At 38.4% G+C, this 17,881-nt stretch overlaps 1 protein-coding gene across 1 annotated transcript in view; it reads right to left on the bottom strand.

Moving 5' to 3' along the window:
* csmd3b (CUB and Sushi multiple domains 3b) overlaps positions 1-17,881 on the bottom strand; it is a 359,142-nt gene that overhangs the window by 85,729 nt on the left and 255,532 nt on the right. Inside the window, exons 16-19 of the mRNA XM_044171541.1 lie at positions 17,653-17,765; positions 6,653-6,835; positions 5,990-6,316; positions 4,118-4,312 (exon numbers count right to left, since the gene is read on the bottom strand). Coding sequence (XP_044027476.1) covers positions 4,118-4,312; positions 5,990-6,316; positions 6,653-6,835; positions 17,653-17,765 — 818 coding nt within the window. The remainder of the gene's footprint in view (positions 1-4,117; positions 4,313-5,989; positions 6,317-6,652; positions 6,836-17,652; positions 17,766-17,881) is intronic.

Here is a 17,881-nt window from a genome sequence, read left to right as displayed (position 1 = left end):
ATTTGTATCTACTCACTTTTGTATCAAAACCACCCAAGTCTAGTCTGAGTCTTGGTGAAGTCCAAGTCCATTTGTGATGAGTGAGACCTGACACTGGACAGATCTGGCAGGATTTAGTATTAAGGTTGGTGAATAATCTCCACTAGCAGCTGACATGTAGGCAACTTGAATATATATTTTATTCAGTCAAAATCCTTGTCTGAAAGTTGGTTTGTTTGACAGTAAACTGGCTGATGAGGCATTGAATTCAATAAGCATGCTCTGATTTCAACAATAGCAGACCATGATTTTACAGGAACTCAGGATAACTAGCTATAGTCCTACTAGAGACCTTATCATTATGTGATCAGTCCAAAAGACAATTTCATTTGATTTAGTTTATTTATTTAAACCTACATTAAATTGACTTTTTGACCACTTGGGGGCAGTGCAACAAGTTGTAAACACAACACTGACAGATATGGCGAACAAGTTAACAAACTGTTGCCTATTTACACATCAAACAGACATGGAGCAACATTAGCATTCTTTTGGAGTTGTGTTGCTGGCCACAAGTCCTATAGTTACTCTCCTTCTAGCTCTGTTTTGGTCTCCAACTCCGGAGGGAAATAGCTGGCTCCGGGGACGACGAAGACACGGCGGGTTCAGGCGGGGACAGGAGAGGCGTCAAGCGGGAGAGAAGCGAGAGGGAGGTCGAGCATCAGAGAGGTAGCAGGGAGCCAGATTATTTTCACATTTACCTCAGTGAATTAAGGATTTATTTTGACTAACCCAGAGTTGGTGATTGTTGGAACAGTGGAAAGACTAACTAAGACAGTTTTTGTGAGTTTTATTTTTTATGTATTTTATTTCTTAATATTTCGTCATTCACTGTGGTATTCTATTTCTCTTGTTGTGAAGCACTTTGTACTTTGTTTTGATTAGTGCTCTATAAATAAAGTTTTATTATTATTATTATTATATTTTGTTTCTGTCAAGTTTGAATAAAGTGTGTTTTATGATGAGTTACAGGGTAACTTTGGTATTTTTCCCACTACAATGTAAGTGTTTCCAGAGGACACTATAAAGTGCTGAACACGGCTTGGACACGCTTGTTATTGTCACGGTCCCTATTTGTGACTCATGAAGTTATTGAAGTCGGGTCTGTGTATCATCCACGTTGATGTTGTGGGTTTCTGACTGCTCTACTCTGTGCATGCGCTGAAAAGTGACCAACTGCATTATGGAAGCAAATAAGGGTCATTAATATTTTGAGCTTGTGAAATGATCACAAATAATTTCACAGCCTGCAGATGTATATCACCTTTTGTGTGCATGTGAAGAAATTGCATGCATGTATGTATGTGTGAATTTGTAAAAAAAAACATGTTCTCACAAATTCAAGTTTGTGAATGTGTAATAAAGTTATGCAGCTGTAGAAATATTTAGTGCATGTGTGAAAAAGGTTTGTGCACACAGATGTAATTTCCATGTGTAAAAACTATTGTAGCTGTAAAAATATTTTTTGTATGTGTAGTTAAAAGTTAGGTTTCACAAAGAGAGATGGACACACAAATTTCCTATTATGTGTATGTGACACTGAAGTTACAAGCTACAAGCTACAAGTTACAATTGCGAATTTTGACCCTGTTTTTACACCTGAGCTGACTAGCCAATTAGCACGTTGGCCACTGACCATCTAATCAGAGGAAATCAAACTGTCCAATCAGGAGGCAAAAGGTTCTAGTGCGTTCTGGTTACTGACCACTATGCTAGCTTTGAAAATAGCGACATGGGGCACCGAATATAATGAATTTACTGTTTATCAGAGTGTTGTTACGTAATGGGAAATGATAATTCTGAAGGACTATGAGTTAACAGTTTCCCAGACACGGACCGGTAACTGCCGGCGGTGGGGCTGGCCGGTCTACCAGGCCTGTGAGCTGGCTGGAGCTCTGTCAAGTGACTGGTCTCATTGACAAGAGGCTTTAATTTTCCTGTTGATGGATGGTTTAAATATCACAACACAAATGTCCATTAGAAAATTAATAGAATGAACCTGTGGTTATCTGCTACCTTGTTCTCCTGTGGGGTGTTTTGACAGCGATTCAAGTCTCTCCTGCACCAGAGCAGCAGAGAGAAGCTGCACAAACTGGCACGGCAGCAAGCTAGTGCCTATGGGGGTCGCTAGCTAACCAGCCGGCCAGTCACGCTCACTGGCTCCTCCAGTATGCTCCAGATGGAGTATCCAGAACGCGCTAGAACCTTTTGCCCCAATTGGACAGTTTGACTTCCTCTGATTGAATGGTCAGTGGGCAAGGTGCTGATTGGCTAGTCAGCTTGGGTGTAAAAACAGGGTCAAAATTTGTGCTTGTAACTCGTAGCTTGTAGCTTGTAACTTCAGTATCACATAATAGTAAATTTGTGTGTCCATCTCTCAAACTTTGCGAAACCTCACAGTTACACAACATATTTCTACAGCTACAAAGGTTTTTACACGTGCAAATTATATCTGTGTGCACAAACCTTTTTCACACATGCACTAAATATTGCTACAGCTGCATAACTTTATTACACATTCACAAACTTTTTTGTGATACATTTTTTTCACACATTCAGATAGGAGTGAATGCAATTTTTCTTCACGTGCACACAAAAGATGATATACAACTGCAGGCTGTGAAATTATTTGTGAACATCATTTCAAGCTCAAAATATTAATGACCCTTATTTGCTTCCATACTGCATGTACCTCACAAGACCTTGCAGAGCAAAAAAAGTGGAATTCTATCAGTAATTTTAATGATTTGTGACAAGATTTAGTGTTTATGACACATATTAACCTAGGAAACGGGGGGGTATTGCCTCTTGAGGTGCTAAGTGGTATTACGAGACAGGATGGGCTGGGGCTAGCTGGTTAGCATGACGGTTAACATAACGTCAAAGCTGTTATTTCTTCACATTCTGTTGATAATTATAGTTTTAATTAATTAAAAAAAATCTCTTAAATTCTTACACATTGCACCTTTAAAGTAAGGGAAACATTTAATTGCACTCCACATAATGTAAGGATGGTCTTAAATGCAAAAAAATATACATTAACAATTAAAGGAACATGAACAATCAACCATATCATAATCATAATTCATAACCATAAATGAGAGTTTTTAGCAGAAACTTTTATCACAAGGTTACATTAGCCAGGAGCCATTCTGTTCCACTCTTTTTTTAAATTTGATCTTGTTTAGAGTTTAACTTTGTGCCTAAAGTCAATTTGTTCTGGTCTGTACCTGCTGAATACAAGTGAGTGGATTTTCCATCCAAGTAGTCATAGACACAAAGGAGACATTAAATGACCTGGAGCACAATTAACATGGCCTTTCTTTGTACCATGAACAGTTCTATCAAAAGTAGCTATGTTAGAAATATCTGAATTTAATCATATCTGCTGTTGTAATTATAGCTAAATCACTTATACAGTGATTGTCATTTTGTTCCATCTGAGATTAACAGGTCAAATTTACATTTCTATGTTGTACAAGCTGTTAATTAGACTTTGCGCTAATGCCACCTTGAAAAATTATTATATTTCTAAATGCTAACATAATTACTTTCACTGTATAGGGATGATAAATGACAGCGTTAAGGTGTGAAATGGATATGATAAGTATATATGAAATAACCACCGTCAAAGTGAAGTGGTATAATGACTAATAAACAGACTTCACTTGACTTTTCAAAGAAGGAGTCACGGTTTATCGTGACTTTTATATCATACTACTATGATAATTATATCTAACATATTCCTAAACATGTCATTAACTTTACATTTGGGTTAAAGTTTGTCTTGATAGATCTCTTCCCACGTATAGCGTACAAGAAAGAGTTTTATATTCTTAAATACTACTACATTTAGAATATATTTGTAAGCTAGTAACTGTATCTGTGGCAGCAGTTTTTAATAGTTCTTTCCCTGGATAATTAGGTTAACTGGCCACCTCCATATCTTTTTCCCTCTGACGAGCTGACAGCAGATAATTTCCACCTCTTGGGTCTTTATGCTGTAGTAATGATGATATCTTGGATGACATATTGTTCCCGAGTTAATAGTTTAATCAGCAATCTAGTCAATATTTACCTTCACATTTAGGGATGGGCCCACTCCACATGACTTTTCCTTTTTCTAACTGACAGGAGATTGTCTCGGTTCCTTGGGTTTTGATAAAACCGTCCTCGCAGACCACAGAGATGGAGCTGCCAAGCTGGAAGCTGTCTCCAAAGCGACGAGCGTTGATGGGAATGCCAGGGTCTGGGCATTCATTATGGCCAAATGCTGGGGTAAAAAGTTACAAGGAGACACAGTTATGAGGAGGAAGACATTGGAGACTACTCACAGAGAGAGACAGACACATACATGAGAAATATTATTAAAGAACATGAGAGCTATACTTGACGGGCACTCAGGCTACATTTTGATCATCATTTTGATGAAATTTCTGAGAAGTAATCATATAGATCTATAGCTGCAACGTGACATCTTTGAGTGTTCAGTCCTGGCCAGGAAAGCGTCTATACATTTCTCCTGTAATCTGTGTGTTCTATATTCCTGCTCTGACTTTCTATAGCTTTGCTCATATGCTAATTTCGCATGCTGCAGTATATTTGCACTGTGCTTGGGTTGGATCTAAGCAAAGTAACTTCTGATAAAACTCATGTGAGCATGTTTGCTTCGGGATATGGTCTGGCTCATCAGATTAGAAGGCTGTAAAGGTCCAACCCTGAGACGCCAATGTTTTGCCAGTTGAAGCAATCTGGTGTGATCAGGTGATAGAGAGATTTAAAAATGATAAATGCAGTGACCCAAAAAATAAAATACACACAGAGTGGTGTGAGCTAAAATTACAGATACATTGTGTGGAAACTTGTGGACAGAACACTGTTTGCCATCAAACCCACAGTCAGATGGGAAGATCAATATCAATTTCCATTTCTGTTTGTCTGGTATAGAGACGTGTTTAGCCTAAATTAGCTCAAAGACTGCAGGCTGGGGCAAACAGTTCGCCACCATCGAAGATGAACAAATATGTCTTCCAAAAAATCCAAAACCATCTTATTTACTGTACATGTTGTATCCTGTTGTCTAGCAAGCTAGTCATCAATGCATCTAAGAGTCACCTGGGTTTTGATCAGTTACAAAAGTTTGCACAGCTGACAACTTCACAATGAAGACAGAACTTCTGAGATGCTCCTAAAACACTAATGTGTTGGTTTCTATTTTGACACAGGTTAAAGACACAAGGTATGATGTTTAAAAAAGGCAATTTGGGAGTTTTTGGAAGGTGTATTGTTTCACTTTTGACGGAACTAGGCTAACTGTTTCCGCTCGCTCCTAGTCTTTGTACTAAGCAAGGCTAAACACATCCTGGACCTCTCTCTGTACTGGACGCAGAGAGATGAAAATGATATCAATCTTCTATCTGACTCTGGGTACGACAACAAACAAACTGTTCCTTTAATGCCTCTTTGTTCTGCAACCTACACAACTATTCTTAGCTGCTGTATTGACCACATGACCCATATTGGATCAATGAAGTTTGTCTCTTGTCTTTTCCAGTACAACTCTTTGTGTTGTTGAAACCTCTATTCTGATCTAACTTTTAGTGAATTAGAAGAGCTTCTATCTAAAATGAAACATCCAAGTATGATAGATGCTAGATGGATATACTGTTTCAGAATGAAACCACCTCACATATAATACAAACGCTAGAGGTCTAGGCTGAAAGTCATGCATAAAATTCATATACAGTATATATGAGAAGTGCTGTTTTATAGCTTCAAAACAGAACAATGCCTCAGACTCTCCTGCATTATTCTCCTACAAAAGAAAATAAATAAGACCCTCAATGATCTTCTTTTTCCTGCCATAATCATGTATCAAACTTGTGGGAAAAACAATTTTCCTGTATTTAAATAGGAAAGTAGAAAAAAATGAAATAGAAAAATGACATACTACTGTATGTGATATTAAATCCTCTTCCTGACATGGAGTGATCAGCCTGAAACTCCAGCCTCACTGTGTTGGTATTGGATGTCAGATGGGAAGGACTCTCAGCTCCAGAGAACCTCCCAATGACGACGGCATCATTTGTCTCGCCATCTTTCACAGTTAGGGAATCGTAGGGTGCCTCGAGGTCAAAGTCATTAAATGCCAAGTGGATTCTGGAGCCTGGATCTGACTGGATGAGCCAGACACAGTTCATGTTGTTCCCATAGCCTTCTGGGTAATCTGGGGAGAGGACGGTTCCTGAGGGAGCTGTGAAGTTGGACATGCAGGGGACTGTGGGAGAAAGAGATATAAAGAAACGCAGACAGCGGCAGACAGACAGACAGACAGACAGACAGACAGACAGACAGATAGTGGGGTGAAATAAAAAATGGGAAAGGAAAGGGAGGGGAGGGAAGAAGATGCAGAGAGAGAAATTTTCTGTTAAATATTCATTGTTACAGCATCATCGGTCATCATCCGCTCCAGGCCATAATAAACTCTGTACTGTCACCATGGTGACAGGTCAGACTGAATGTTATCAACATCACAGCAGAGCACATGCCATGCTTTATTTTCCCTCTGCAGCCATGTTCCTGAAAATCATCTATGAATGATTTTAATACTTACATATGCATATGGGGATATTTGCTGACCACTGATTGTTGTCTTGACAGGAGATTGTTTTCTCTCCAATCAGCTCGAAGCCAAACTGGCACTCAAACCTCAGGATTCCTCCATTTGAGAAGCTGTCCCCTTCTCTTATTCCATAGAGAGGAGTTCCAGGGTCACCACAGCTCTCTTTGTCTATTTCTGTAAAGACACAGTTTCAGAAGGAGACATTTATATGGATCTTGATGTCATCTAATAAGCTAGCTTATTATAGATAGATCCATAGATATCTCAGCCACTGACCAGAAATAACTTCTGACATACAAGGGGTAGGCATAATAATGTATATTGCATAGAATAAAAAAATTAAGCAGCTTAATCACAACTAAAAACACTGGTATTATGGTGGATTAAATTGTGACAGTAACACTATTCGGCTATGAGACAAGAAAAAAAGAAAAAAGAAACTATTTGTCAAGAAGAACAGTGTTGAAAAAAATAACTTACATAACATTGGTCATGTATAAACTAGGTAAATGACACATGAGAGACATTCAGTACAGAGGGTTTTCAAACACTGCTAATTGGCATGCAACTTAATGATGCCAACCCGGGGAGCAGTATTTGCAGTGCTTACTACTAAGTTTTTTTATTCAAAGCTTGTTATCATCAAGTGTTTACAGTTCTGCTTTTTCTATACACTGTACGCTGTTATTATACTAGTTTTGGCTGGCATCATTTGTCATTTTTTGCAAAAGAAAATGATAAGATACTATATTGCTTGAATCTGTAACTCTAACTTTTTTTTACTCAAGCATTTTCAGAGAATATATTTGGCAGCTAGCTTATCTGGAGTCTAGCTTTAATAATGTTTGTGGTCACCATGCAGTGATATCAGCCTCAAATACCCAGTGGTCATCTTTCCTTGCTGTGAAACACTATGTCATGCTACAAGAGCTCATCATCCGTTTTGAACAGGAATATACTGCCAACTGAATAGAGTCTTGCTTGAAGATGATTGGCTCTTGGTTTGCTGCGTCAGGCGAATTTCTTGAATGCTTTCACTTCTTAGTTCACGAAGCCTGGAGCAAGTTTGTATCAATCTCTTTCTGTATGTCTAGTTCCCCTAAATTTGCAAGTATTCCTGACACCTTTTTTTGACATTCAGTCTGACCATGAGGTTAGACAGATCCTTCTTTGATTCTATATAAAGGTGCCAATGTGTCACCATAATTCTCTTTGTGTATGGTATTTCTGGAAATATACCGTCTATTTTCCAAACCTTCCTCTCGTTCATTCCTCTGCTTTCCTCTCCTATTTTCGGTATTATTTACAGGAGTGGCCCATAGCAGGAAGCAAAGGTGTATGTATGTGTGCGTGTCTGAGTGCGTGTTTGTGATGTATTGCATTAATTTCCATCATGACATCGTCTTTATGAGAACCACAGACTCAACCAATCACAACCTGCCTAACACACAAGCTTGTGCATGAACACACACACACAGACACACACACCTAGCAGAAGAATAGAGAACAAATTGCTTTGGAGCGAAAACAGGCATACTGTCGGAACATTCCTATACTACTACTCCCATACACACTCTCACACAAATACTGTACATGCATGCACACACACACACACACACACACACACACACACACACACACACACACACACACACACACACACACAGATAAACAGAGCCACACGATCATACATCCACAGTCTCTCTGATAGCATTACATACAGGGATATACGCATTTCTCTCTCTCACACATACATACACACACAAATAATCCTATTGTGTTTCTAACAACAAGACTGACGGATTCACAAAGGGGATTAGGCTCCTTAAAGTGTACGTGTGTGTGTGTGTGTGTGTGTGTGTGTGTGTGTGTGAATGTGTATGTGTGTGTGCAACTTCGATATTATGTTTGTGATTGCACATTGAGCCCCATTCCATTCTGTTGTATAATACTCCATCATGCTCACACCATATTGTCCAATACACATGTGTGCACACAAACACCTAAACTCCACACAAACACACACACACATAAAAGGAGTGTAAATGCACTACCTTTAAAGACCTGAGAGAGTAAGGTAATAGATTTTGGGGGGATAATGAGATTGGAGGAAAAAAAAGCTTATTGGCTGTTTCTCTTTTGTGACCATTGTGGAACTGATCTTACGGCTAGGTTGCTAATAGTAATCAAATGCTGAATGTATGCATTCTAATATTTGTCATATGCCATAAACTGTCTCCTGCAAGTTCTGGCTGTGTCCCTGCACATTAAATGCATTAAACACATTAAACCACATAAAATAATAATCTAAGGTAGCTATAATAGCCACAGAAGAAGAGGAGAGGAAAGTCTTCTGTACACTCAAGCAGGTTTGCAGTGTGAGGAAGAAATGAGAAATTCAGGCTGGCTAATTAGCTTCTCGTCTGAATGTGTGACCTAAGGGGCGTGGCTTAAATTGACTTGTTTACACTGTAGACATCAGTGAGGACTGTCTGTTGAGTGAAAATGATCTAATTTATTACACTCATAAATACTTAAATTTTCTCTCTTCTCTGTTAGGTTCCAAATCAGGCCACTGAGGAGCTTTTGAGGATTGATTTGACAGGAGATGTGTATAAGAAAGACATCAATTTTCTGTTCTCATTAAAACACACAAACTCTGTCGGACCTTGTTACATAAGTGCAAAAAAAGTTTTTTGTGTTTGATGGTGTAACTCCCATATACCCGTAACTCTTGGTAAATTGGACTTCAGGATCACAGATAATAATTGGGCTGTTTTCTTTGATCAGGACACATCATGGGGCAGAAACACATCACTCCAGACTGCTGTAAAAACTCCTCAACTACAGGTCCAGACTGTGTCTCATGACCCTGTAAAAGTCTTGTGATTCCAACATCATCAGTGAATTTCAGGATGTGCCTGTCCTCACAAAGACTCCTGCAATCTATGTACAGAAAATACAGGTGAGAGAACAGGATACCCACATCTCAAAGGCATTTTTGCAATTTTGTCACTTCATCTTCCCATCTGAGAACAACATGCTAGAAAATGTGAATAAATAACTAAACAAATGTTACATCAGTGAACACACCATTGCCTTAGTACACTGTGTTATTTCAAAACAAGGGAATAAAAGCAATAAAAGCCTGCCAAGACTATACTTAAGAAAGGTTAAAGCAGCATTTTCCAAACGTATCTTCTGCTTGTAGTAAAAACAAAGAGTCTAATGAGCTCTAAACCATCTGGAGCTGCTTCTTGATGAGCCTTTCAAATGACTTCATGACCAATGAGGGCCAAAACGGCATCTTGTGTGTTCTAAGTAAGTATAACATTGCTTAGTCAATCCCTGTCAATTTAATCTATTAGTATTTAGGAGATCCCATTGTTAGGGAAGTTGCTATTAAAGGTTGAAATGAACATGAATCAGTCAAAATAGGAATCAGGACAATTCTTCAAACAGTCACTGTGCTCGCTCAGTTAGCCAATGCCATACATGATTTGAAATGTATGGAATATATTATTGAGTCCTAATGAGAGAAAAAATCAATTTTTATAATGAATTTTGACTAGATGAACTACAGATACAGTATTTCAATATCAGTAACACTGGTGGCTACAAGAGGACTGAACATTACATGAGTCAATAATTGATGACTAGAAAATGAAATGCTGTTTACATTTTTTTGATTAAGTAAACCCTGTCCTTCACAGGTTACCTCTGAAGCACAGATGCATGTATATATGTGCACACACACACACACACAAAACCAAAAAAGAGGCTGGCTTTGGCTCACTACCCCAATACTAAGGTTATTGACTGTAAAATTGAACCACATTTCTCGGTATGTTGTGAATTAATATTTCATGAAGTTTCAGCTGCTCTGAATGAAATGCTGTTTAGTGCTGTGTGATTAAGAGGGTCCTGCTCAGTACCTGGACTACAGTGCTGCAACAGGATTGAGGTCCTGTGGGACCCAACACAGGTCTTACGGGTGCAAGAAATATTTTCAATAATGCTGGTCGGAGCTGGCGGTCAGCATTATTATCGCAGGATGAAATTTCATATATGGAAATATGAGACGCTGTTGTTACTGAGCTTAACCATGCCTGTAAATGCTTTTTCCTTCAGTAAATGATATGTATCCAAATATGATACAAAATAAAGCTCAGCTGTATTTCCGTTTTTCCTTCCTGTGGCATCCCTCTCTTCCTCTCTTAAGCTCTCCATTTCAGCTTCATAAATTTTGCTACACGTCAATAATATGAACCAAATTTCTACCTTTGATCCAATCTGATCTACTAATCTACAGTTACATCCAAAAAGAGACACACTTGCAATCACACATAGAAATGTATGGGTGCACAAATGCAGGGAGACATGAAGAAAACACAGACACACACACACACACACACACACACACACACACACTGCAGTCTCTCTGTCCCTCTCAGCACACACACACACATACACTACAGACCCATCGAACCAGGGGTCAACTGTTCTGTAAAATTCCACCTTGACATCTTTCCCTCCTATAAAATATGTCACATATTAAAAACCATAAAAAGCAGATGAAAAATCTAAAATAAAATCTCAAAAGTAAGAGCTGACATTATGACTCGGTGATGGGATACTGGTGAAGAGAAGAGAAGAGAAGAGGAGAGAAGAGAAGAGAAAAAGAATAGCAGCCGAAAAAGCAATGATATAGTAGAATTTTATTTTTACTTCTCTCTGAAAGAGGCTTCGATATGATGAGCCTTAGCTGCAGTGTAATAGCAGGTAAGCTAATAGCATGCTAAGAGATAAACCTAGCAACATCTAGCATGTGGCACAAACTAGATAAAAAGCCTTTGTCATGAGATTAACACATGTACCATCTCACCCTCTTTTACAACTGGCTGTGAAGCAGGCACTTGACGGTTATGCTGCACTTTTTAGTCTCCTAGCACAGCGTTATATAACACAGGATGATGGGAAATGCTAGAACGATGCACTTAAAAAAGCCAGAGCTCGAGGGAATGACTCATCGCCGGAAACAAATTCTCAAAATCACCATGCACATGTATTTCAATGAAAATGGATGAGAGGTGAGGCAAATATTTACACTTATTGTTCTATGTTTTGCATCATTTAGGGTCACCATATTGGAAAAAAACACAAATTTCAATCAATCTGATGTACAGGTGTCTTTACTTGCCACATCCATGGTCAAAATGTGGTTTTATTGAGCAGCAGGTGAGTGAGGGCACGTGTGTGACACAAACATCCTCTAATGCTGAATTATGAAAATGTCTGTAAATGTCTGTATGAGTTCCAAGTTACATGAACATGATATGAGCAGAGCATAAGTTACCGGTATATACCACAGAGTGTATACAGCCAACCTACTTTGCATTGCACTGTAGCCAGCTCAACCGTTAGCAATGATAGTTGTGCTAGTGACACCAAACTAGCCTAGTAGTCTCGTTTTGGGACGATTTTTGTCATTTTATTTTACAAATTAATGGTTTGAGTGAGGGAGAGCCACCGCTCAGCTGCGGGAAAGCAGCCAGGATATTTTCACATCTAACTCTGTGATTAACTGTAAAGATTTATTTCGACCAAACAAGAGTTGGTGATTGTTGGAACAGTGGAAAGAATAACCAAGACGGTTCTGGTGCGTTTTATTTTGTTTCTGTCGCGTTTGAATGAAGTGTGTTTTACGACGAGTTAACAAGTCAATTAAGCTGGTCTTAGATCGGTAGAAGAGAGAAATTTGAATTCAGAAGGTGTAACGTTATGGTTGTAGTTTGAAACAAAATAGGTGTAAGAATATTTCCTTTCTTTAGCGCACACTTCATCCTGTCCGCTGCTCTCCGTGCATGTGTGTGCGCATGTGGTACAATGAAATGTGTTGGACAAGAAAACAGTCCAGCTCAGCAATAAGAGCACTAGTCATAAAATACAGAATAGCCTGAGATAAAAAATAAATAAAAAGATGATAAGGTATTCATAGTACTTTGAGTGTTACAATAATCATAATACATTTGAAATTAATTTGAATTTGAAGGCACCTTTCACCCTGTACAGTGTGAAAAAAGTTGTCAAATGTAGAGTAACAAAGGTAAGAAAAACTGTCTGTCAGAGGCTCTAACGGGTTGAGTTTGTAAGAGGGAAGTTTGAGGCATCTCCTAAAACTAGAGATTCTGTGGATTCCATAGATAGCCCCACTACTAATACCTCCATGGTAAATACCAGTTTGTGGTGCACTGGGTGTCATTTATGTACCTCCCTGTTTGTCAACAGATAAGCATAGACAGTTTAGATTGGTAACTGAGCCATCTTTGGTAACCCCTGTACTGTAATTACCTTAACTGCCCCCCGCCCCAAAAAAGGACAACAAATAATATTTAAAACTATAGTAAGTAAATTAGAATTAATGCATGAATGATTCCTTGTATATAACATGAGATACCCATTGTAATCTTATTGAGTGACATGTTGTAGCTTTACAGTGGTGGTTTCTATTTTCAAACCAACCAAAAACCAATTTAACGTCAGATTTCATTCTATAAATACATTCGGAGAAACCCTGACATGCATCCATGCATTAACGCACTGAATATATCTTTTTCATTTCATAGAAAATGAAAATAAATCTCTGAGAAGCAGTTTTATTGTGGTTGAACTCAAACCATAAAGCAAATTTAAGGCAATATTATGCTTTGAAAGTGCTTGAACAAACAGTAGGTATTGTAAAACTCCACAATCATACACAAACAAATGCATACACACACAGATATATTAGGCTCTAAGACCTCAATAACACCTCTTTATGGACTGTGCAGACAGATATATATGCTTATGATAGATTCATTTATTCATAGAATAGACAGAAACTTTACTCACTGAAACTTTAATGTAAATTATGTCAATAATGTTGCAGTGATCCCTTAAATATATAGCTGTGACATGCCATGATTCAGGATAGACTGAAAGATTGCTGTACAGGCAGTCTTGACTGCTATGTGTTTGTGTGTGTGTGATTTGCATGCATTGCAACAGGGAGTAGAGTCAAAGTGTTGCCAGGTTGGTGACCTTGGCTTTAATAATAGATGAATGGTGACAAGAAAAAAAGAGGGACAGTGAGAGAGAGAGAGCGAGTGAGAGAGAGAGAGATAGAGAGAGAGAGACTGAGAGACAGACAGAGTGAAAAAAAGAAACAGAGAAGCAGGACTGGTCTGCTGAAAGACAACAGAAGAGGGTTTCTTCTCTTGTCTGATACAGGAAATGCGCTGAGAGAGAAAGAGAGAAGCAGAGAAACCAAACAACAGTGCATTAGAGAGCAACTGAAAGAGAAAATGTTGTGATTTTACAAAGAAGGGAAAGAGAGAATGGGGGATAGAGAGTTGGCTAATGAGGAAAAATGAGACCAATAGAGAGACAGAGAGAGAAGGAAAGAGAGGGAGAGGGAGAATGTGAGGAGTGAAAGAGGTGAGTGACTTGTTGGTAGAGCATCGTTGGCTCACTGATGGAGGACCTGTCTAGCACACACACACACACACACACACTCACAGAAACACACACACACGCACTCAGAAAAACACACACACACATACATTGTGTAGTGCATCAGTGACTTTGCAGCAAGGCTAGACTTACTGGTACTGTTTATATTTCATAGCCAAGGTCTATGGGATGTGGCTTTAGGAATACACAGACATGCACAAACACACACACACATTGTCTCTCTCCCTTTTTCTGTCTCAAAAACACACATGCACACAGCCACCCACTAATACCGCGGGTACCCACCTTTATAGTAAATCTTGTGGGTGATGGAGCCAACACTCAGAGACAAACACATTTATCTTGCAGTGAGTACTGGTAGAACATTTCAGGGTATTTGGGTTTGAGTGAGACAGTCAAATTCAAGAATATATATATACATCAGGTGAATGTTTTCTACTGTTTTTTTTTTTCACTGTGGTGTACATGTATGAAATTTTAGGAATGTCAGAAATTTTTGCTTTAGGAAGAAACATTGTGGCTCTGAATTATTACAGGATGATAGAGGACAGGCGATACTGGACTGGACAATATTCTTTTCTAACATAAACAAAATAAGCATCCCTTGAATTTGGTTGTTAAAGACTTTTTACAGAAAGAATGTACTTTTACAGTTGAAAAGTAAATGTGTCAGTGCTCTCTGGTTAACAAACAATGTAATGGTGACACTGCTATTAAATTACAGCGTACAACGTATCTTTAGCATTTCTGTGCTGCAGTTTCTTGTCGATATATACTTTAACACCCACCTATCTGTGACAAGGTAATATTGGCCGAAAATGAACAGCTAGACACAATTTTCTGGCATTTGATGTTTGTTGGATAAATACGTTATGAATGTATTCTCCGTTGTTAAAAGTATATAAAATATACCTACTGCAGTGAATATAGACAGCTAAAACCCTGCAAATAAAAAGTATGTCTGACCATCATGCTCATTCAACAGAGTATTATTATAAGCATGGATGCATTTAAATGGTGGTTCTCTCCATTCATCTTTCTGTTGATCTCTACGGGGAAAGTACTCAGGAGAAACAAATGAGGATATACGCAGCTGTTGTGGAGCCCGTTAGTAGGTGCCCTTTATGATTTCAAGTTGGTCTGACACCATGGGTATTTTTAAATATGCAGTTCTTTATCTAATCATGTGTTTTAAACTATTGCATGGTTTGGAGCAGATTATAGCTCATAGTACAAAATAAATGAAGACTGAATTGTTAGAGTTCCTTTAAGATAGATAGGCTTGTGGTATTTAATTCTTTACTATTTGAATAACTTTGCACACTACAGAATTTAAGTGTACATAAAATGCTATAGGATTTGAAAATACACTATAAAGCAATAGTGAAAACCTTTAATTCAATAGGACTGTCTGTTCTTTTAATCACCATTTAGTCACTGCATCATTTGAACTTCACACTGAAACTCAAGGAGTATAAAGGGCAAAGATATATCAAAACAATGTGTCATTGTCCCACCACTTTTGGAACTCATTGCATTACCAGACCCAGCACTGTGACCTCATTATGACAATAAATCCACAGATGATGACACCCAAATGAGGCACACAAAGTTCATTTCTGCAGCAAAGCTCACCTCGGTGTGTTTCATGGACTATAATCAAATTCACACTACATTTATCAAATAGAGAACTTTGGAAAGGTTAATATTTTTAGTATGGCAGGAGCTCCTTCAACAGTTTTTAATTGACATTAAGATAAAGGTCAGGTGTTCTAAACAAACGTTTATTTTAAAACTAACAAATAAAACAGGAAATTAATCCTGAAAGTTGAAGAACATGCCCTTAAACATAATAAAATAAGTTTTGTCTGATCAAGAAAATTCATCTTTTCCATGTGAAAAGATGAATCCCAAGTGAAAGACCCCAAGATGAAACACCCCACAAGTTTGGTCTTTGTTAGAGTTGTAACACAAAGCTCCTTTCCCCTGAACACAGTGGTGAAAATAGGGGCATGAGGGCAAATCCTTCACATACTAATCTAACCAAATATGTATCCCAAGAAAAGTCTTCCAAATCTGGAAGACAGTATCTCAAGGTAGACATGCACCCAGGTCAATCACTACTTTTGATGCCATCCTCAAAGAAACGAATCATCTGCAACCAAAATCATCTGTAATGCTCGACTATCACGCACCCGAACAGACACTACTCAGAGATGTGCCCATCCTTTCCATCCAAAAACAATCACTGAAAGAGTCACTGTCACTTGTGCGAGCATCTGAGCAGCTCTTGGTAAATGTGTTTCCTCCAAGTTGTTCCATGTCAAATACACAGAATCTATTTGAGTTTTCCAGGGAGTTTGGATTTAAAGCGACACCATGTAGGTTTGCTGGACAGTGGCCACTGTGGCCACAAGTGGTTGTTACTGGATAATGGCACAATGCATTTCTCTTCATTTCCCAAGATTCTCTTGAGTCACTTGCTTTAAAGAGTTCATCTTTCAGTGACCTGACTGATTGTGGGTGAAATAATACCACAAGCAGGGAACAACAAACATGTGTCCTTCTAATTTTTGGTCATGCCTTCCATTTTTAATTGGTATTTTTTGTTGCTTTTAATTTATCTTAGTGATAAAACAATTGTAATGTTTGTCTCTGACATGTTAGATTGTGCCATAACAGTAACAAAATAAAATATTTGAAAGTCAGTGAATTGACTTAGTAATATAAGTTAAACAGCAATATCTTTAAGTTTTCTAACAGTAGCAAACATATCATAGCATAAGCCACTGGTCATACCCAATCCCCCAGGAACGGAGCTGGGCTGTGAAGCGATTTTGGCATAGTGGCCACTTGGGGTGCAACTTCCAGGTTCATCACATGAAGCATACTGGCCCAAAAAGCATTTTTCCTATACACAATCATTGTAAAAGGAGCAGCTGTAAAATGGTGGATACATTTTTTTTTTGTGTCACAAACCCCCTGAAATGACTCTTTTTATTTTTAGAATTTGATCAGTTTGGTCCAATAACATTTTATTGTCTGAAATCTAGAGGAGCCGTATGATTAAATTATGCATGTGTGTGGGGAGCCAACAGGAAGGCAGCCGGCTCAGCCAGTGGAAGTCTTGGACGCGAATGCTCTTAACCGGCTCAGCTGGAGAAGGATTCTAGTGCACACGCTCTGTGGGTCCAAAAACGCAGAAGGAAGTCTTTTTTGGCGCATGCACCCAGCGAGCAACTTTCATAGGAATGACTGGGGCGCCATTTTTAAATGCAGTATGTTAATACATTCATTCATACCAGACCAAGTAAGGCTGTAATAGCAAAATCCCTGTGTGTTGAACTGAGCAAGGTTGTGTTTTACTGCTTATGAATCAAACTTTTCATTTGATCAGCCTCTTCACAAACATACAATTCATTTACTTTTACTCATCTTCTCTCTTTTTTCACACTCACAAACACATGCTCGTTTCTTACCTTTGTAGTTGATCTTAAATCCTATAGATCCGACACTCTCATCTGACTGTAGGTGAAGCCACATCTGGTGGGTCATACTGACTATCAGGTCAGGAACAAAGCTACCTGATAGGCTAGGGCAGAAAATACATTACTTATTAAATCCTTGTCATCATAGTTACCATTATAAAAAGTATCATTTTCATCCCTGCAATCATAGCCATAATCAGATTCTCAAGTGCTACTCTCA

Source organism: Siniperca chuatsi, linkage group LG17 (genome assembly GCF_020085105.1).
Source record: "Siniperca chuatsi isolate FFG_IHB_CAS linkage group LG17, ASM2008510v1, whole genome shotgun sequence".
Taxonomy (NCBI): Eukaryota; Metazoa; Chordata; class Actinopteri; order Centrarchiformes; family Sinipercidae; genus Siniperca; species Siniperca chuatsi.
This window is presented reverse-complemented; position numbering and strand designations above follow the sequence as displayed.